The 21,531-nt window shown below is 39.7% G+C and overlaps 1 protein-coding gene across 2 annotated transcripts in view; it reads left to right on the top strand.

Annotated features, from left to right (window-relative positions):
- LOC115621649 (protein roadkill) overlaps positions 1 to 21,531 on the top strand; it is an 87,624-nt gene that overhangs the window by 56,439 nt on the left and 9,654 nt on the right. The window contains exon 1 of one of the 2 annotated variants that reach the window (XM_030515350.1): positions 15,240 to 16,657. The exons of the other annotated variant lie outside the window; for it this stretch is intronic. Within the exon in view, the coding sequence (XP_030371210.1) occupies positions 15,249 to 16,657 (1,409 nt within the window). The 5' untranslated portion in view covers positions 15,240 to 15,248. Of the gene's footprint in view, positions 1 to 15,239; positions 16,658 to 21,531 lie in introns of those variants that run through there. 2 annotated transcript variants of the gene reach the window in all.

Raw genomic sequence — 21,531 nt, 5'->3', positions numbered from 1 at the left:
ACTTTTGTTGTTGTTGTTGTTATTGGTTGTTGTATGTGTAAAAAAGAAGAAGAGGAAAGGAAAAAATCTCACTCACCCGCTATCACACACCGGCGGCCAACTCTCTTTTTTATTTTGCCTGCTGGCCGATTATCTACACCTTTCACCTTTCACGCTAGCAACAACAACAACAGTAATAGTAACAGCAACATGGTTGACGCTGGCGACGTCGAGATGCCACAGTCTAATGTCTATGAATGTTTGCTCGCATAGTGCATGTATGCGTGTGTGTGTGTGTGTGTGTATCTTTTACCTTTGTTTTTCTTTTGGGCCAAATTTGTAGCCTTTCTAATTTCAATTGTGTGATCAACAAGCAAACCAAATCGCAGCAAGTTGTGCAATACAGTTAATTGTTTTGCTCCTGCAACAACAACAGCAACAATAACAACCATAACAACAACAACAACAGCAGCAGCAACACCTCTCCACACTTTTGAAGCCGTGCCCCAACTCAGAGTGACATTTATTGCATAGAAGAAAAAACGGCCCAACAACGAGAGACAAAATCCATGACAAATATTACATAAACTCTCATGGATTTCCACACCAGCGACACGACACGGCAGCACAACTGCAGCAGCAGCAGCAACAACAACAACAACAAAAGCAACCACCACACACTTCAAACAAATACGAAAAAATTAGTTTCACCTCTTTTTGAAAAGCTGCTGCTACTGCTGCGGATTCAGCTTCGGCTTCGGCTGCTGCGACTGCAGAAACAGAAACAGAAACAATTTAAAAAGCGTATAAAATTAGAAATAGGCAAAGCAACAGCAACTGCAACAGCAAAACAAAACCCGACACAAGCAACTACGAAATGCAGCAACAACAACAACAACAACAACATCGGCTGCAGTTGCGTTCACATTCGTTAGCACATGAGTATGTACGGGTACCTCGCAGATACTTTTTGGTAACTGTTATTTTTTTTGGCAAAAACGAAACGAAACGAAAAATAAAGAAAAAGAAAACAGCTATACAAATGACAAAACTTCAGACCAACAACAGCAACAGCAACAACAACAAAAGCAGGCACGTCCACTGCTTCGGTTCGCTTTGCTCATTCGGCTATTATGTAATAATAATAAGCGTCGCGTCGTCGCCTCGCCATGCTTGGCGCAAGCAGCGACGCTGGCAGCGACTGCGACGTCATTATTGCCAAAAAAGGGGGCACGACTGCGCGCAAAATTCAAGCAGCAGCAGCAGCTTCGGCCAAAAAGAAACAGCGACACAAAACGTCGACGTAATAAACCAACAATAATAATAATAACAGCAACAACTTGGCCAACCAAGCGCCCGTCTTGTCTATAACTACTACGTCACGGCAAAGGGGCGCAGCAACAGCAGCAACAACAACAACAACCACATTGCCAGCCAAAATGTTTGACAGCAGCTTCAGCTGCCGTTTACTAAGCTGCTCGCTGCTCTCTGTTGTTGTTGTTGCTGGGCTTTCTTTCTCTTTGAAGTCGCAAAAGTGTAACTCGCAGATACTTTTGCATGCGTCTTACACTTGCATGCGTGCGTAAACACACACATATGCGAGGGCGGATCGATAGATCCCTGCAAACTGTTTTATGAAACATGTGAAATACAATAAAAACTCCCTGCTTTCAATACTATTTATTTTTTTATTTAATCGACAAACAATGCAGTCGATTTACATAAAAAAAACCAATACAATAGAGAACTTAAACTAAATAAAACTAAAGAAATAAAAAAGTCTATACAAATGACAAAAATATCTTATAACGAATCCGACATGGTGGGGGAATTTTATTTGCCAAACGGCCAGCTATGACCCGATTCACAGCAGGGAGTAGTCAGATACGTTATTAGACCTATCAAAATAGAAGTGGAAAATATAGCAATAAAAGATAGAAGAAAACAAGTTAAAATTAAAATTTAGAACAAGCTCCGATAAAGTCATGCGATATCATCTTTATTGTATAGGTATACCATTGCTTACTGGTTGGTCAAGCAGAATTTTTTTGTTCTTGTGCCAATTTCGAAAGCTATATACAACTTTCCAAACATTCCACAACTTCTTAATATATAACTGTTTACTATTGTTTAAAATTTCATTCAAATCGGTTGAATCTAAAAAAAAGAGTTATAAGTGAACAAAACTGTAGCAGTGGGTTCGCTTTCCTTCTTCTTCTTCTTTTTAAATTTATATAATTATACAAAAGAGTATTTCCAAGTCGGGACACCCGACCCTAGCATTTACACTTCTTTTTTCTACATTTTAAGAACTCATATTGAACTTAGAACTCTAACACACACACACCATTACAAAGCTGCAGTCTTCCATTCCCCATTTGGGGTTCTTCGTTTCCGAAACTCCCTTTCGTAGTAGTTTTAAAGAAAGTCTGGGAAAACTACAAGTCTGCTGCTTTGAACCGTTGATTGGTTATTCATAGTGTGAATGAAAGAACATATTGGCAGAGCACATTATAAAAAAAAACAACTGTCATCAAATCACCGACTTATTGATCCATCCTCGTATTTAAAAACGTATCTGTAGCTAAATACTCGTATCTGCTTTGGTCATGCCGAAATTGTTTGGTTCGCGTGCGTACTTTTGGGCCGCCCTAATTTCGCTTTATTACACACACCCACGGGCATAAATACACAGACAAACACACACATGCAGACAGCAAAGAAGAAGCGGCATATTGTGCGTAACTTGGCGTCGTCTGCTGCCTGCTGTCTGCCCCCCATGGCTCCCTTACCACGCACCTCACTCCCCAAAGTTTTCTCTTGCTTTGCAGCTTGCTTTTATTTTAATGTTCATCTGTCTGCTGTTTGCTGCGCTTTTTACTTTTTTATGTAATTCGGCTTTTGGTTTGGTTTCATTTTTTTAGCTAATTTTTTTTTTTTTTTTGTTTGCCGCTCAGTTTTCACTCTTACATTTCGAAAATGTACGTTTATTTACAATTTGTTTTAATTTAGGGCGCACTTTTCGGGGCCGCCGTCAAAGTACAATTTTAATATGTCACGCAGCGCTGAGCAGTTTGTGGGGGGCCTTGACAACTACGAGTAGTATGTTTGATTTTCCAATAGTGGGTCTTCATTTTTTGTCACCTCAAGGCATATTTTGATTAGCAGCTCATTAGAAAGTTCCGAAACTATGTGTGTACTTCATATCAATAAACAGTTTCTATTTCTGGTTTGACTAGAAAAAACCTTCTCTAGTCAATAATGCAGAGCAGAGATTTAGATTTAGAAGGGCAAAGAAATCTTAACTGATGCTAATAGCCTATAAAATTTGAAGACCAAAAGCTATATCTGTTGGCTATTTTTAAATTTTAAATGAGACTGGAAACTCTGCGACGAGTCAAGATACAGCATTTTTGTGAGGCTCTTGAAAGACTGGAACATGTTACTAACGCTGTGGTCAAACCGGCAAATAATTCGCACATAAAATAGCCGTATTTCAAATTATAATTTTCCTTTATCTAAAGCCAATTCAATTCTATACAAAAATGTTTATTTCACCCTACAAAAAACTGTTTTGTCTTTTCTGTTCCAAGCCTATTTAAAAAAGACTGCAAATTGTAGTCCAAATATTTACATATCTGATCGTAGCTTAAGATTTGCCCTGCACCAGAAACCAAATTCAAATATACATTTGTCATCTTTATTTTAAAGATAATAAAAAACTTTCTCAAAAGATTAATAAAAATAAAATATTCCTAGAACCATTACTTAACATATTAAGTCATTTCCGGTAAGCAGAGCGGCCGGCTTTATTTAAAATTTTCAATAAGACGTAATAAAGTCCTTTGTGAAATTATAAAGCACCTACCTTCGGGGTATATCTGGCCTAAATATGACACTAGAGCGCTTGAGTGTCAACGACCTCGGCTAAATTTGTTATCTGATTATAATTTTTTTGATAGCTACTACCTCTGTAGGTATTCGAGCAATCTAAAATTGTTCAACGAAATGAGGTCGCACATATCTTGAACATTGACAAATCGTTTCCCAAGAACTAAACAAAGCCCTCCATTCACCATGAATCAGTATGTAGAACATGGAACTCTATTTTTATTTTTTTTTTGCGTTCTAATATCTTCAAGGTACATCGCTACCCCCACACACAAACAAGTACAGTCATAAACAGCGCATACTCTGTACCGAAAATCAAAGTTTATCGCTCCATGTTATTGCCATGTGTTGTTTATTAACCTTTACCAGACCATTATAAACATTTTAATAGTCGCCAAGTCGCGCATCAGCAATAAAAATCAAGGCACTCACAAATTGATTTCCCACTAAACGCTAATTAAATTTATCAATTAGCCCAAAGGTCGCTCGCTCCATCCCATGGCTATAAAGAACTTTGTAGTTATTTGAGAGTAAACAGCAACACAGCAGCAGCAGCACCCTTCATGTGTTTATCTCACAGCTACTTGAGGTTACGGCAAATGCCACTTATTTGCTCAGAGCCAAGTAGAAGATAAGCAGCCGCTCTGCGAACACCCTTGCTCCAAGGCAGGTCTTTAGACAACAGTTGAAATCGTTAAACATAAACGCCTTGGGACTCTGGCATTAAATGCTCGTCGGCTCCCAAATGGCGCCCAAGCGCCACATTTTGCATCCCATACAGACAGCGGCAGAGCTGTGCCGAACTAGTTCTATTTCGGTAAATAATTCTCTTTGTTCATTTTGAACGAACTAATATCGCTGCTGGTTTCAGAATTAAATGTATTTAAAAGCTTATTAAAAAAAAGAATGCTAGATATTTTTATGGCCCGCACAGTCTTTCTCGAAAAATGCAACAATAAAACTAGAACATAAAACTTACTTATTCTTAGGCTCAGAAAAAACATCTACTGCTTTTCAAAATATATGCGTCATCAATGTCATTGAAAAACGCCACAGGTTCATAATTTAAATTAAGTCACAAGGAGGTTCAAAGTATGGAAAACAAATGTATATTAAATTCCTTTTAAACAATTATAGTGATAGTTTAATAGGAAACTCCATAAATTCATAATTGAAATACATATTTTTGACAGATTTACAAACAGAATAATAATTGAAATTGTTTTCAAAATTATTATTTCTTTCTGCACACAACTTAGTTTTGTTTGCCTTTTCTGTGAACTAGTTCCGATTCTTAAGACCTCACACAGAACAACCTGCGGCTAATTTTACAACAAATTACAAGCTAAAGCCATCTAATAAGCGGCTATTTAATGGCCAAGACTGCCGCCGCCGCTGTCGCCGTCGAGGTTGCTGCTAATCCCAGTCAAGTGTCAAAGGTCGCATTTAAGTGGAGACAAAGAAAATGGAATTAAAGCGTGTGGAAAAAAGAATTCAGTCTGGGACCGGACACTGGTCTGGCTCTGATGGTCAGCAGTTGGCCGACCGTGAAGCGTGCGCTGCCGCGAGACGTTGGTGGGCTACACCGCCAATGTTTTGATTGCTCTAATGACAACAACAACAATAGCAACAGCAACAAGAAGACCAAGAAGTACAACAACTACAGACTAAAGAGACAAAAAAAAAAACAATTAAAACAACAAACACATCTTAACAAAGGCAATAAAACACTAAAAGGCAGCAGAAGGAGAAGCAGCGCGGCTAAAAGAACCCGAAATCCAAACAAATACAAAAACAAAGGCAGCGACAACGACAACAATCGTCAAAATGAAACGGGAGTTGTTGTTGCTTAGCTGCCCGTTGATGCTGGCAGAGGAGTGTGTAGTAGTGGTGGGTATGGAAGGGAAGGGTAGCGAAGACACACACACGCACACAGAGAGAGACACACAAAACGTTCTACTTGTTGGTTTGTTGCTGTTGGCTTCTTTGTAGAATCGTCGCCATAGCCATCGTCGTCGTCGACGTCGTCGTCGTCGGAGTTCTACGCTTCGTATTTAAAAATGCCACCAACGCTGCTGAGAGATAGAGATTCGTGTATGGTGGCCAGGGAATCAAAGCAACGGCCTGGCATCGGGTTCGGGTTCGCTACCTCGCATGGGCGACTTTTGCATTCGTGTGCGTGTGTGTGTGTGTGTGTGTGTTTAGGCACTGCGTCTGCGCCGCTCATGCCTACCGCCGCTGCCACACACATACAGCCATACACAGACACGTATACGCCATGTTTGCCCAAGCAACCACTTTGGTGGCATTTTTTGTTTCGTATTTAAATGATTTCATAAAAAAATATTTTATATTATACGTATAACTATAGCTGCATTGGCCTTTTTAATGACGAGTCCTAAACGCAATGCAGCGGAAGCAGCCATGCGTGTGTGTGTCGGCATTTGAATTTGTTGAATTCAAAAGAGTCAGGTACATGTGCACTCACAGGGAGACCACACACAAAGCCGCACGCACTTCAAATTATTAGCCTAGCGCGTCCCTACAGCTGCGAATACTTGCTCTGCCCGCTAGAGATGGACAATAGGAGGAATGGAATGATATCGATAGCCCCAGCAAATAAAATTGCAATCCAGCAAATAAAATTGTCAAACTCCCACAAATGTTAACATTTTAATAATGTACATTTGCTTTAAATGAAAATAAACTAAGGCTGTGTAAAACCCGCCCAAGTCGCACTGCCACTTCAAAGAAAGAAATGCAGACTCACAATCGATCTGATCTCCATTCATTGCTTTACGACAGGTGCAGGAAATTTGAAAGGCTGGAACACCTGCTTTGGAGGCTCACTGCTGGTATTTTCGCAGCACAGCAGGATATTGACAGATCAAAACTGCTGCACTAAGCAACAACTTGAATCTAACCTTAACTGCCAATGACGGTATAGCAACCCACAAATTTCTTTTCAACTGAAAAATCAATAGAATAACTTACCACACATTATAATCTGGGTTAAATATTTAATACACGTTCTTATTTAACAATTCAGTAAAAGATATAAAATAATGTGTTCCAGAACTACACGAGCTAAACATTTTATAATGAGAATATGTTCTTATTATATTTTCTTAGGTTTTTCTAGTTTTGAAATTGATTTGTAGTATCCGTGTAGGAGCAATGTTTGTTATTATAGCTGGGCCTATTTATTGATGTGCACTATTTACTGTATAAAGATTAATGGACTTTTGCAATCATAATGCAGACTGATTTAATTTATTCAAAAATCCTATTTGGTAGCTTAAAAATAGAAATGCACAAGTTGGGAGAGCTATGAACATAAACTCAGAGCCTGAGCTCAGCATTTCTTCACTGCTCCATCGGTCTCAAGTGTCCAGTTAAACACTCCCAGAATATATAACAAAATGCTTCATTTAGTTTTGTATGCTTCTGAGTTATGTGCATTTATATTTTCTGCATACTTCCATGATTATAACAACAGAGTTTTCCCTTTAAATTTTCTTGGGTTAGCGAGATTAACTCGACTAATATCTGTTTACCCAGGGTATACACTAAACGACAGGAAATTGATTCTTGTATATTATTTTAGAAAGCAAGCATTAAAGGTAGTAAAACGATATCTACACTATCTTTCTAATGAACATCAAATGATCAGTCAATCGACCATTTGTTTGCTTTCTTCATTTTATGTGGAACAGCTGATTTGGAGAACACCAAATCGCGCCAAATACATAAAACATTCTATTATATATGACCTTCTATGGCTTCCCCTTTTTCCCCGCCTGATTTGCATTCATGAGAAATATGCGAACGACCTGTTTTATTCATTCAATCGTTCAGACAGAAAAACTACATTTTCAAGGTGCTAAAACAAACGATCTCTTTTGGACTCTTATTATTATTGTAATTACCTGAAAAAAATACTAGTAATTGTGTTGAATGTGAAAGGAATAGTTGCCTACTCTGTTAGGTCCCTCACGTACTCATCTCTAAGCTGCACTCCCAACACACACATGAAGACATAGGGGAGGTGTGCGTTTGTGCTCTTTGTGTGTGCGTGTTGGGCTTTCTTTGCTTGTCGCCTCAGCCTTTCAGCTATCCATCAAGCATCCATCAAACAAAGGCAGCGTCTCGTCTTCATCTTCGTCTCCGTCTGAAAAGAGCAAAAGCAATGATTGAATTATATGCCATTGAGGCGTAATTGTTAGAAACGTCGAGGCCGACGCGTCGCCGGAGCCGGCCTGGCTAAGGCCGTGCGGTAGATCGGGCCACACACATGCTTGCGCTGCAGAAGTAACAACAACAAAGAGAAAAATTAAAGTCAATGTCTTTACAGGTGAGCTACTGCCGCTCACAGCTGCCACCTTTTTGCGTTTAATGAGCGTAAACAAACGCTGTGGGATACACGGCAGGTTCCTAGGCAATTCGACTGACTGTCCAACTGCCGTTCCTTGTGGTTTTGCCTGCCCTGCCAGCCCTTCCCTGCTGCTCCTTTTCGCCATTGTGTCGCGGCATTAAAATCACATTCGAATCGCTATTTTTAGTCTCTTTCAAAAAATCTCTCATAATTTACCTTTTCACAATTATCTTCATATGTGTGTGCGTACGGCTGTGTGTGTGTGTGTTCCTAAGGCCCACCCAGAGGAACTTGCGACCGTTAATTTATGCCCTGTTGTTTTGACATTTTGGTTTTCTAAACGCTGCCTGATGATAATCTCACAATATCCTGCCTGGGTGTTCCCTGCGACCTGCATCTGCCTCTGTGTGGCCCCGGGCCTGTCATTTCCTTTCAAACGCTGAGGGTTTTTGCTGCGTGCGTGCATGGCAGACAAAGATTGGATATTTGGATTAGTGGCCATGCAGTTTTGTTGGGAATTAGCTTTACTCACGTTGACAAATTGTCTTCAGCTCGAGCCCTTTGGTTGGACTGCAAAATATTACAGGTTTTCTACTGCTATCTGCATTTCACTTTGTTCACTTTACATAAATCTTTCGCTTGCTGATAGTCTTTCAAAAACATACAATAATTCTCTTTCATATTGTGGCACGATTAGTGAGGAGAAAATTACTGCAGTGTACTACTTCATACTTTTAGAAATAGGCCGCAGAATTAGCAAAACAATGAATTGAGAGAAGGTTGTGGACGTGTGTTTTAGTTATCCTGTGAAATGCAACACCTTCCGTTGGAAATATCTTCGATAAAAGATATAGACAGACTCGGATTGGCCAACCAAGATACTAAGTATTAGTCGGATAGGAGGGTTCTACTACCGCTAATATATGATTAGCCCATATGGTTGGCTACCTGTTCGTCATTGATTTAATTGAATTTTAATTTAAGTCTTGTTGCTGAAACTGTAAGTTATTAGCATCTTGAAACTAAAGCAATTGCCAATAGCTGCAGTATTTAGTTACATGTAATATTTATTAGTATGTTTTTATATAGGGGTCTTTATTACATTAGATATATTTTACGTGCATTACAATTTCTTCATGTAGTCCAAACTGCTCAAGAAAACGGAAACAAATACACTTCACGTGCAACCAGTCTTCTATTTCTGTGCCACATGGACTTGTTACTTGATCCTATTGTACTAATTGAAAATTGCATTCAAAGATCCATGATCTGTAATGATCAACATTGCTATTTTCAGCTTACAACAGAGATTAGTGAGATTTTGATTATAGATATACTGAAAAATCCACGCCTTTGAGAAGAAGAAAGTTTAAATAAATGCAAAACGTATAGAGATAAATCCTTTCGAAATAGATCAGGTTTGAAGGTCCTCCGAACAGAGTCGCTGAGATTAACTCACCCAGCTAAAGCCTGACTGTTGGAATATTTTTATTTATTTATTTAAAATTAATAGCAAATGATACTGCCATTTTGTATAACAAAGAAAAGAAAAAATAAGAAAGAATATCGTACTAATGCTGCTATAAACTGCATAATCTTCTAGAGTAAGCTTCCCTGGCATTGGCGAAGGATAATTCGTAGTTCCAGACGTGCCAGATTCCCAAAATTTGAAATGTGTCTCAGCGCGGGCTTATCACAGTCCATCCTCTCAACACATTAGCACATTATTGGGCAATCCTGCCACATGGCCGCGCCGCAATCAAAACCAATCAAGGGCAGTGAAACTTTGATTTGAATGCTGTGTTGCCCCCATTACTCCGATGGCAGAGCCGTACAAAGGAAATCCCAAAAGCGAAAAATCAAAAAATCAAATTAAAATTGTAAAACATTTTATGATTTATCGCTGAACTAGTTTCCGATAGGCGCGTGACAGCCAAATACAAAAACTCATATAATGGTGCGGTTGGGTTGGTAGCTTATTACAAAACACACACACACACACATATATATATACACACACAGAAGCTCACGCGTGATATTAACAATAGAGCCATTTTCAAATGCAACAGCGTGTTGACCCAAAAGAAAGCAAGCAAAAAAAAAAACAGTCAGGCTTCAGTCCAGTTTTGAGGCGCTGATGACGACAAAATGCTGCGCTGATTTCTATGTCGATTGCTGCCTCTGCCGTTGTTGTTGTTGTTGTGTGAAATGCGGAAAGCTGTGCCGACTGCTCCAATCGCTCATTTGTTACAAAACAACAACAAACAATGAGAGGCAGGCCGGCTACAAAACACAAAAATTGTGAAAATGTGAAATGTAAATTTCTCGGCGAGCGCCAAAAACGCCAAATGTTGTACGTGAATTGCGGCAAAGCTGTTACGAAAAATCTCAAAGTTTCACTCGCCACACACACACACACATGCACACATAAATAAACACACATACACCCAAACCCATACCGAAACCAGTGCGGAAGTTATCCCACGGCATTTAGGCAAACTACTCCGCGCAACTCCATTTGTATCTTACGGATACTCATAGCTCTTGCTGGCTGATCGCGCTCTCGTAAATATATGTATGTACTTATATGTATATGTATGTACTCGTATATAGTTTTAGCTCTCGTTTCAACTAGTTTTTGAAATCACTTTTTAGTCACTCTAATCGAGCGGGCTACGATGTTGAAGGCAATCAAATCAATTAACACTTTCGTCATTGTGGCGGCCGCTGCCCCCGCTGCCCACGCCCGCTCGATTGCGCAGTCAGCTTTATACATACTCGTATATATATATACTACTTACCACTACTCGCTTGTATTATTTTTTCGCCCATTTTTGGAGCATTACTAAAGCAACAACTTTATTTGAATTTTGCGCGCTGCTTCGGACTGCTGCGGGCTGCTGCGGCATTTGCTTTTCATTTCAATTTTGTCATCTTGCTACTGATTATGGCGCTTCGTCATCATCATCACATCACCATCATGATTATCATCATCTATACCTTTACAAGCACTGTAGTTGCCCTCTCTGTCTGTTTTGCTTTGCCTTGCTTTTGTTGCCGCTTCAAAAATTGGGTTATTGTCAGTCAGCGTGCCCCGTTCTCCCCACATCCCGCTGGCGCCGCCGCCGCCGCTGCTGCTGCTGCTGTTTATTAAACTTTTATTTTATTTATGGAAATTAGTGTCAAGTAAATCATGTGCATGCGCTTTTATGTGTATCCAATATGCGTTAAATATATACCTACGGCTGTGTTTGTGTGTGTGTATATCTGTGTTGCAACAGTTGTGAAATGTTGAAATCGATCAATTGGTTGGCAACTTTGACCAACTTTTTGAAACATTTTTGTGAAAGTTGCGTTCATCAGCAGCGGCGATAGCAACAGCAACAGCATTCGTCTAAGATTTCTATCTTGTTTCAAGTGCCTTCAGTTCTTGAAATTGTATTTCCGCAAGTGCAGGAAGCTAGACGCGCGTCGCCTCGTCTCTTTCTAAACCGTAGAGGTCAGTGAACGGCAAATGGCCTTTACTGGCCAAAATAGGTGGCATATTTGGTAGAAAACAAAATACGAACTACACGTTCGTCGGCGTTATGCGTTTCTAGTACAGACGATCAACCCTATAAGGGTATCTCAATGTCAACAAATTATGTTAAACAACATTATTAAATACAATTGTTATTGTTATTCATAACAGATTTGTGGCGCTGCATCATTTATATAAATTAGTCTAAAAATATGGCCATACAAGTTGGTTAAAAAATTAAATGTTTTTGAGTTCTAAAATCATATTTCCTTAATTATTTATTTGGCTTCCTAAAGAAAGATAATACAGTATCAATGGAAACATGACTCTATAGCTCGCGTTTACAATTTCATTTAGTTCCCAGTTATTCCTATTACAAATACTTCAAAGTAGCTCAAGAAATTTAGAACTTTGCCCTTAAGCAGCATAGCTTAATGTGTTAATTGGTGTTTGCTTAGAGATTAACGAATTCTGGACATATTTGAACGTAAAGTACGTTTCTCAGCATCGGCTTTCAACACCTCTTAACACAACTTCAAAGTAAACACGAGTCAGTCTCAATGTACCGTTCAATTTTCACACCGAGACGATGGCCTCGCCGTCATGGTGATCAAATGAGTCGAGTCCATCAGACAAATTAATGCCCTTCTGCCGAACACATTTGAAACACAGGGAAATGGATGCTACCGTTATGACATTAGCAGCGAACGAAGGACATGCAAGAAACGATGGATGGGATGCTAATTTGCGCGCCATAAATGAAACGAATGAGTTCTGTTGAGTGGCGTGACAGCGCAACAGAAGGAAAGGAACGAAGTGGAGAGCGGAAGAGCGGGTGTGAAGTAATGTGCCGGCTGTTGCCAACTGGGTGGCCTGCGCTAGTCTTGACTGCCAGAGAGCAGCAACTACTGACGAATACGAGGACGACGGCAACGACAACATATGTTGCCGACAACGCCCCGCGCTGAATACAGACAGACAGACGCACACACACACACACACATATATATACTATGTATATGCATATGCGATAGAGTTGACAGTCAGCCACCCTCAACAAGCCACAAGATACAGATACGATGTATGTATGTATATGAGCAGGCAATGTCGTCGGCATAATTGTAACTAAAACAGCGCACACTTTGATGTAATGGGAGAGCAAGCAACAGCAGAAAAAGATGGAAATAATGTAGGAAGCGCAACGAAATCGAGTGCCAGATAAGAGACAACTAAGAGCAAATGCATAAGGCGGCGGCATGCTTGAAGTAAATGTTAAACTACTGTTCAATTGATAGACTTTTTCTATATCCGTGTGGATGAGTATGTGCGTGTGTGCGTTCGCATTTAACTGTAACTGATTACAATTTATCCGCTGTGCGGTCAGCGAGTGAGTGAACAGTGTGCCCTCGCCTGGCCTGGCCTGGCTTGGCCTCGTTCGCTTGGGTCGCGCCACTTCACATATCGAAACGCACACAGACACAAGTCGTCCTGTCAACACACACTCACTGCTCACTCGCACTGAGAATGCGGGACGGTCGGGTTAGGCTGGCAGAGAGACGGGTGGTCGACCACCAGCATGTAGATAAATTATCAGCTGCTCTGCTGTCTGAACAGACGGACTGGCCAAACAAGGGGAAACACAGTCCTCAGCGCGCCGAAGCTGGCATGCCCTTGATAATCTATTATGCACTATACAAAATTTTTAGAACGAATAGAGCTTCGATATTCAGGATTTGACTATGGAGCTTTTACTATGATGGAGTAAATGAAATCATTTTATGTGAACAGTAACTATCTTAATTTTGTTTAGTTTTACAATATGAATATATTCCTGAAACCCCTTCATTGAGTTTGTCACTTACACCATTTTATTCGAAAATCTTACCGAAACAGAGAATTTGGTCACCTTTTTATAATACTTATAACAATGAATCACTTCCTGATCTCTCTCTATATCTCTTCGAAATGTTATTGCCATTTATTCTTCATGAAATTCTTAAAAAAGTAGTAATATTTGTTTATTTTTATGCTTAAGATCATTCCAAATTGTAGAACTGAGACGACTGCACAGAATTTTAATTTGTCATTTTACAAAAGCCCAAGGAAGCATTTTAAATGAGAAATTATGATTTAGGTTTTGAGAACCTCGTGTGCAAATTATTTACCATAACTCAGGTTACTTGTACCACAAGAAATCAATTATATTTAAATAAATGCAAATATGTAATTGATTTCTTCTACACGACACAACCATTCGAATGAATTACTTACACCCTTCGCAAAGGGTATACAAACATGTTCACTGTTAGCAGTTCTGCTCACCATGAGCTCTTTGCTCTTTGCACTTGCGCTCAGTTTAATTTCAGTGTCGTCGTCGACAGAGCTCTGAGCAGAGAGCAACGCTTCCTTTCTCATGCGACGACCTCACACAAAGCGCGCACGCGGCCGCCACTTACCAAACGAAAGTGTAGGTGTGCATGAGTACTTTATGTGTGTGCGTGTCTGTGTACGTTTACGTTTCGCCACATTGCCGCTAGCAGCAAAGTCGACGTCGCTCTGCCTACATTACATGGTGAAACCCGCAGTCGGTATTCAGTCGGGTTGTTATTCAATAGAAACAAAATGAAAACTGAAACGCTGCGGGCTGCGCTGCCAGCGTCGACACCAAAACTGTGCACTCAAAACGGGCCAACGCAGCTCACTCAGCAGCAGCAGCTACAGCAGCAGCAACGTCTACGTCAGCTCCGTCGTTGTAGTCAGTTGTATTCGTTTCGTTGCTTGGCTCACTGCTCAGTTGTCGGCTACGCTTCGTTCAGTTCTGCGCAAACTTTCAAGCGAAGCGGTTCGTTCGAGTCCCCAAAAATAAACGCTGAAATAAAGCTAACAAAAAGCAGTGCAAGCAAGCAGCAGTAACAACAACAAACGCCGTGCAGCTTTTTTGTATAATATAAATAAATGTGTGTGCGTGTGTGTTAATGTGTGACAACACCAGCAACTCAGCAGCCAGAAAAGATTTTTGAATATTTCCAATTTTTATTCAAGTAGTTTGCCAATCAAAAATTTTAAAAAATATTAAGCGAAAATACAGTCGCGCTGAACGGTTAATTAAACAGCTTAATAATTTTAACATAAAAAAATGATTAATATAAATTCAAGCACTTAAATATGCACAAATACAAATTCTGTTTGTGAGCCAAAATTGTTTATACGCCCCGTTTGCCAAGCACAGTGTCACATTTTGTGGGCGTGTGTGTGGGTTTGTGTGTGTGTGTGTATTGTCTGAGTGTAAATGTGTGCGAAGGCAAAAAGTTGAAAGCCAAAAGCCAAATAAATTTTATAAAAGCTTGACAAAACAAAACATACTAAAAAAGAATCCAACGAATACAAATTGAAATAAATTATAAAATAAAGGAAAGCAAATAAGAGAAAAGAAAACACACCTACCAAAGAAAAGAAGAAAATTGGCCAACCACCAATTGGAAAATGTTTGAGCCTTATGTGAAAATCAAGAAAAAGCGAAATTATCATGAAATCTATCAAAATGAGAATGTCGATGTAAATTTGGGGCAATTGCCGTTGGCGTCGCCGTCGCAGCAACCACTACAACAGCAACAACAACAACAACAACAAGAGAACCAGCAACAGCAACTACAAAGTGATAATTGTTGCTGCCAAGGCGGCGATGAAAATGTTGTTGCTGCCGCACTAAATGCACGAACCAGCGGCAGCAACACCAGCACCAGCGTTGTGGCAACAGAAACTGCAGCAAGCAGCAGCAGCAGCAGCAATTGCAGTCGCCTGCAACAATTGATATCAACGCCTCCAGTATTGCTGCGCAGATCGTCGCTGTCAACGTCAACGTCAGCGTCAACGTCGCCGTCGCAACACCCACACGTGGTTAGCACGCCGCCGCCAACACCACCGCAACAGCAGCAACAACAACAACAACAGGCGGTCACAGCACCTTCTGTTTTGCAACAACATTTGGGTCACCTGAATTACGAAAGTGGAGCGAGTGCAGCAAGCAGCAGAAGTAGCACAGCAACACTGGCGCAACATTTGGCAACGCCAAGCAACATATTGCAGGCAGCATTCAATAGCAACAGCAACAATTTACAAAACATTTTAACACGCGCACAAAGTTCCTCAAACGCCGCCTCCACCTCCTCGTTGTCGTCGTCCAATAGCAACAGCAGTAGCAACAGCAACAACTGCAGCAGCGCCTGTGCGGGCAACACACACTACAACGGCAACAACACTAACAACCACAACAACAATAGCATTATAGCCAGTCGCCTATTTGGGGCTGCATCCTCCTCCTCATCATCGAGCAGTGCCTCCTCATCAACGTCATCAGCATCATCCTCGTCGTCCCACCTGCCGTCCCATCATCTGCATAGTCATCATTCCGCTCTGACCAATTCCATTACAAATCGCATAAATCAGTCCATACGGCGGCACCTCAATCAGCAACAGCATCCACATCCAACAACAAGCCCCTCAACGTCCTCGAGCTCATCTTCTTCGTCGTCGTCATCATCATCGTCATCGTCAACTTCGCCACCGCGTTTGCCTCACTATCAGCAACAACAATCGCCGCTGCATCAGCAACACTTTAATTGTGCGCATCCTGCACAACAACAACATCAACAACAACAACATCAGCAGCAGCAACACCACAGCAGCTACCAACAACAACAGCCCCATCATCAACATCATCACCACCACCACAGCAGCAGCAACAACAACAACAGCAATAGCAGCAGCAGCAGCAACAACAGTAATAACAACAATCAACAGCAGCAACAATCTCCTCTGTGCCTAGTATTATTAGTTAAATGCCCCAATTCTAAGGAATTTTGTAACGCCGCCGCAAATTTCTGTGATAAAAGGTAAATATCTTAACTGTAGCTAAAGACTATGAATAAAAGTTATAAAACGCCAGAAAAAAATAGTTATGCCTCAGTCGCTTGGAAAAAGAAACTATGGAGCTTTATTACACAACAAGTGATTTGACAATAAAATAATAAAAATAATTTAATAGTTTTTAAACACGACGTATGGGAGTGTAGGTTTATATTTCACCAAAAAGTAGAAAATACTCCCATTGCTCTTTTTCAAATTAAATGATGTACATTTTAAATGAAGAAATTATTGAAGTGTATTTGAAATTTCCCATCAACTCCTATCCAGATAAAGATATTGCAATATATAACACACATATTATATTAATATTCAACTTGGAAAACTTGATAAATCTTTGGCTTACGTTTATTTAAACAATTTAAAAAGATTGCTTTTCGTTGTAAAAGAATTGGGAGCTATTATGTCCAGGACTGCTTTACTTGACTTCTTATATAGGAACAAACGAATTTAAGTGAAGTTACAATCAATTACAATTATTAGTTATTCTGGCGGAAAATCTAGATTTGTTTATATATAGTAGTAATCCCGAAATCTTTAAAGAAACTATTGACAATAATTATAGATACTATCGGTAGTGACATCGTTAGTTCGACATCACTTCAATCTCGCTTTCCTCAACAGTTTTGATGTAAGACTTCGTGAATTGCTGGTCCACATTTTAGAAGGCATTATCCCTAGTTTGTGAAAATCTATTTCTAAGTGTTTCCGAAAACGTTCTTGTCTTGAAAAAGTTTGAAGTGTTTGAAGTTTGAAGTATTTACATCTTCTGGCTGTTGTTTCCATTTCGATGACTAGAATGGTTTCAATGTGCCCTACACTGTGTGTGTGTGTGTGTGTGTGTGTGTGTGTGTGTGTGTGTGTGTGTGGTGGTGTGCGTGTGTGTGTGTGCCAGTTTAGTTGCCAACCTCGACGTAACCTAGATGGTTTTTATAGATGACCTTACTTGCGTAAGTAATTGGTTTTCAGTAGTTGGTGTGACTGTGTGTGTGTGTAATTGCCAGTTGATGATTTGTTGACCGATTAAGCACCACCTGCACCACCAGCCCCACAGCACCGCCTAGCAACACTTTGAACCACTGAACCATAACATAAATTTCATGCTTAGCATACAGAAAACAGGGAAAAGGTAAATAAATAAGTGGGCATGAAAAGCGATGCCGTAAACAAAACTTGAGTAATTAAATGGGTCCCCCACTATACATATGTATGTGCGGGTGTATAACGTGCACATATCGTTGTGTATGTGACCAAAAAAAAAAAAAAAATTGAAATGAAAATAAAACTAAAAGTGAGCCCAGCAGCTCAAAAGTGGGCGCCGAGTTAACCTCAAAAAGTTTGTAAACAAAAGCGAGAAAATAAAAACACAAAAGATTTTATGCTGATGCGTCAATCATTTCAGTTAATTAATTGCGCAAATGCTGTGTGTTTGTTTGTTTATTTGTTTGCTGGAGTGTGTGGGTGTAGCGACGCTTTCGGCCAAGTTTGTGGGTCAACAAACATGCCGCACTCCCAACCCAGCCCAACCGAACAGAACCGAACCGAAACTCTTTTGAAACTTTCTTCTCAGCAATGACAACCCGCTCGGTCGGGGTCACTTATGGGGCAGTCGCAGTCGTTTGGCATTGTCCAATAAAAAATTGAGCACATGGCTATATAAATACTATATGTATACACACATATATACTATATTTTTTTTATTATCATTCTTGGCCATGTGCTAGTAATTTGCTTTCTTTCTCCTCTTCTTCTTCTTCTTGTTCTTTGCATTTCAATAATGCGACTCTTGCACTTGTTGCTCCTCATTTTCACTTAATTGGCCTTCGTTCGTGCTGTGGCGTGGCGCGGCGAGTCTGGGCCTGAGTCTGTTGGCCTCTCAATATGCCCGCTGTTGCTGCTGATAGTCCAAAAAAAAAAGTATATTATATATTTATATTCCCAATATATGCATTTGCGAACCTTTGTCCGGCATCGTCTGCGGCCTGACTCACGGAACGCTCTTTATCAGAATGGCCGTACACGCGTCGGTTGGCTGACGGCGACGTTTCCATTTCCATATGAGCGCTACACAGTGGTACGAAACTGCAAGCATGGGTGAGACAAGCAAATAATCTGCACAGAAATTCGTTCATGGTAAATCCCTTAAATGCAAATAGGAAACGACAACAAAGCTAGATTAAGTTTTATTTAATTTTATGCAGTTGTGTAGATTTACAAGAAAATTCAAATTGTTCTTTAAAGCTCACTCTAATGATTAAGAAAACAGGGAAACACCACATTATTTTAAATGGCTCGACAAGCTTCAAAGTTCTTCAATAGCTCCGAGCTGCTCACCCTTTCCTTGTCAGTACAGGCTTACAGGCTTAACTTAACGAGGCCGCTGCTGATTACAGCAACCCTGAAAAAACGTTCATATGTATTCCTCCAATCAATAAATTATATTTTTTATCTATTGAGCCATAGAATTTCTCAGGGTAACAAGAATTAAACTTGTCCTTTTACTTTTCGCATTTTTATTTGATAAGTCCTATAAAGATTATTTAAAGAAATAAAGAATTGCTAAAAACTAGGGCCGGCTTTCCATTAAAAATGAAATGTAAATTAAATTGCCAAAGAACACAGACTGGTTTACCCTTTTAACCCTTAGAAGGGTATAAAATTTCGCTGCACAACATTAACGCCGTTTCAGCTAAAGACAAATGTTCTTAAAGAACTTGGGGGCGGCCCAAAGGAGGTCTTAGAAAGTAACGACTGATTTTGAATATATTTTGGATTCACGAACCTTTTGCAATATCAGTACTAAGCCAGCGATGGTTCTATCGATAAAATCTTCACTATCGTTGGTTGTCTTCACTATCGATAGTACTTATCTAGAAATATGTGCTCACACCACTGTGCCACCACAATGGGCGCTTTGCAATTGCTCATATATTTGCCTGTCCATACAATCCTGTTGTTGTTGCTGCTTTTGGTGTTCTTGTATTATTTATGCGCTGGCTGGCGTGCTGGCTTGCTTGGCCACGGTTTTTGCTCTCCTTTTGTTTGCTGTTGTCGTTTTTGTGCGACGGAAGTTTGCTTCGCTGCACGTCTGAAAGGGCCGAACGAACAGCAGCACAGAGCAACATTAACAGCAACAGTCATCGCATGTTGCCAGCAGTGAATAGTTATGTTGCTTATGTAATGGACAGGCTAAACCACAAAATTAATCAATCCATTTGCTGCTTTGGGGCGCTTTTACTTTGCATTGTTGGTGCTGGTTGACACCTTTTCAACTTTCGAAATTGCAACAATCATGGCAACAACTATAGCTATAGTTTAGGCTCCAAATTGCAACATTGATGAGCTTAAATGAAATATTGCAGCAACAATAATGCTGAATTCGTTAATTCGCAACAATGTTTAAATATAAAAGTACTAATTATCACGAATTTATGTTTATCCAAATTGCAACATTGATGAGATTGATTAAATTTTGCAGCTACAAATAATTATAATTATTGTAATTTATTCAAAACTTTAAGCTTTACTCAATTTTATTCGAATATCACTTTAGCTAGATTTAGCTAGATTTGCCAACTCCCCTCTTTTTCTAATCACACAAATCCCCAACTAGATAAAGAAAAATACAAATAATAATAAATTGCCCCCCACTGAGTAACGCGTACCTTTCGAATTCTTTTTTTCGAAACATCTTCGCCACACTTTTATATGCGAAGCTGTAATAAAAATTTGCAATACGTACACACACGACTGGGAGTCATTGGTCTTTGTTGTTATTGCTGCAATAACTTTCCATTTCTTATATATTAATATAACCAATTTATTGTTGGTTTTTTTTTTTTGTACATATGTAAAATGTGTGTGTATTTGTTGAGCACCTTGTAAACTTTCAAAAATTCAAATTAAAATGCGCACACGAGATGGCAAATTAAATTAATTAACATTGTCGCTCATTGATGTTGCTGTAAACATTGTTGCCAATGCGTTGTCAACAGCTGCCCGTCTCTAGCAATTTTGTTGCCACTGTGCTGCTGTTGACCGATGTGTGTCATATTAATGGCATGTGAGTGGTTTTTGGGTTGCCTGCACTCCCAATGCACAAAACACTGAAGAGGCGAGTCGGTAGAGTTGTCAGCATATTGAAATTATAAAGTTACAGTTTTCACTTTGTTAAATGCGGGCATTTCTTTCACCCAATAATCATAAACTGTGTGTGCTGTGTGCAAACAAATAAAAGAGTAAGAGCGACCAGCAACAAAACCAACCGCCTCTTTCACTCAACCCACATTTTATTTAGAACAAATCTCTTAGAAATCGAGCAAAGTAAACACGAAAATTTCGAAGCCAATAAAAGTAGAAGCAACGATCTCTTAAGCCAAATACAAATTCAAGCAGCACCAACAACAACAGCAACATCTGCAACAAAGAAAAAGCAGTAGAAATCCAAGACCCTCACTCAAATGCTACAACAATGAGATAAAGGAAAAAACGACGACGCGACGACAGAAAAGAAAGCACGACAAAAACAAAATGTGAAAACGCATGAAAGCCAATTTCTTGTAGTCGTTTCTATCTTTCGTTTTTTCATACGCATATTGTACGCTCGTTCGTCGCACAATTTGTTTAGAAAGTGCAGAGAAATGGTAAAAGCGGCAAAATGCAAACAAGCAGCAGCACTACCAACAACAACAACAACAACATTAGCAGTCAGTTTGGCCCAAAACGTTTGGCCAGCACAGTGTGAAAATTGGGCACAACATGTTTATTAATTTATTGATTTCATTTGTGATAATCATCTTTATAATGTTGATAATGATCGACGCACCAAACTTTATTGCTTGTG

This window comes from Scaptodrosophila lebanonensis, unplaced genomic scaffold, assembly GCF_003285725.1.
Source record: "Scaptodrosophila lebanonensis strain 11010-0011.00,11010-0021.00 unplaced genomic scaffold, SlebRS2 tig00000024-arrow-pilon, whole genome shotgun sequence".
In the NCBI taxonomy this organism is placed as follows: Eukaryota; Metazoa; Arthropoda; class Insecta; order Diptera; family Drosophilidae; genus Scaptodrosophila; species Scaptodrosophila lebanonensis.
This window is presented reverse-complemented; position numbering and strand designations above follow the sequence as displayed.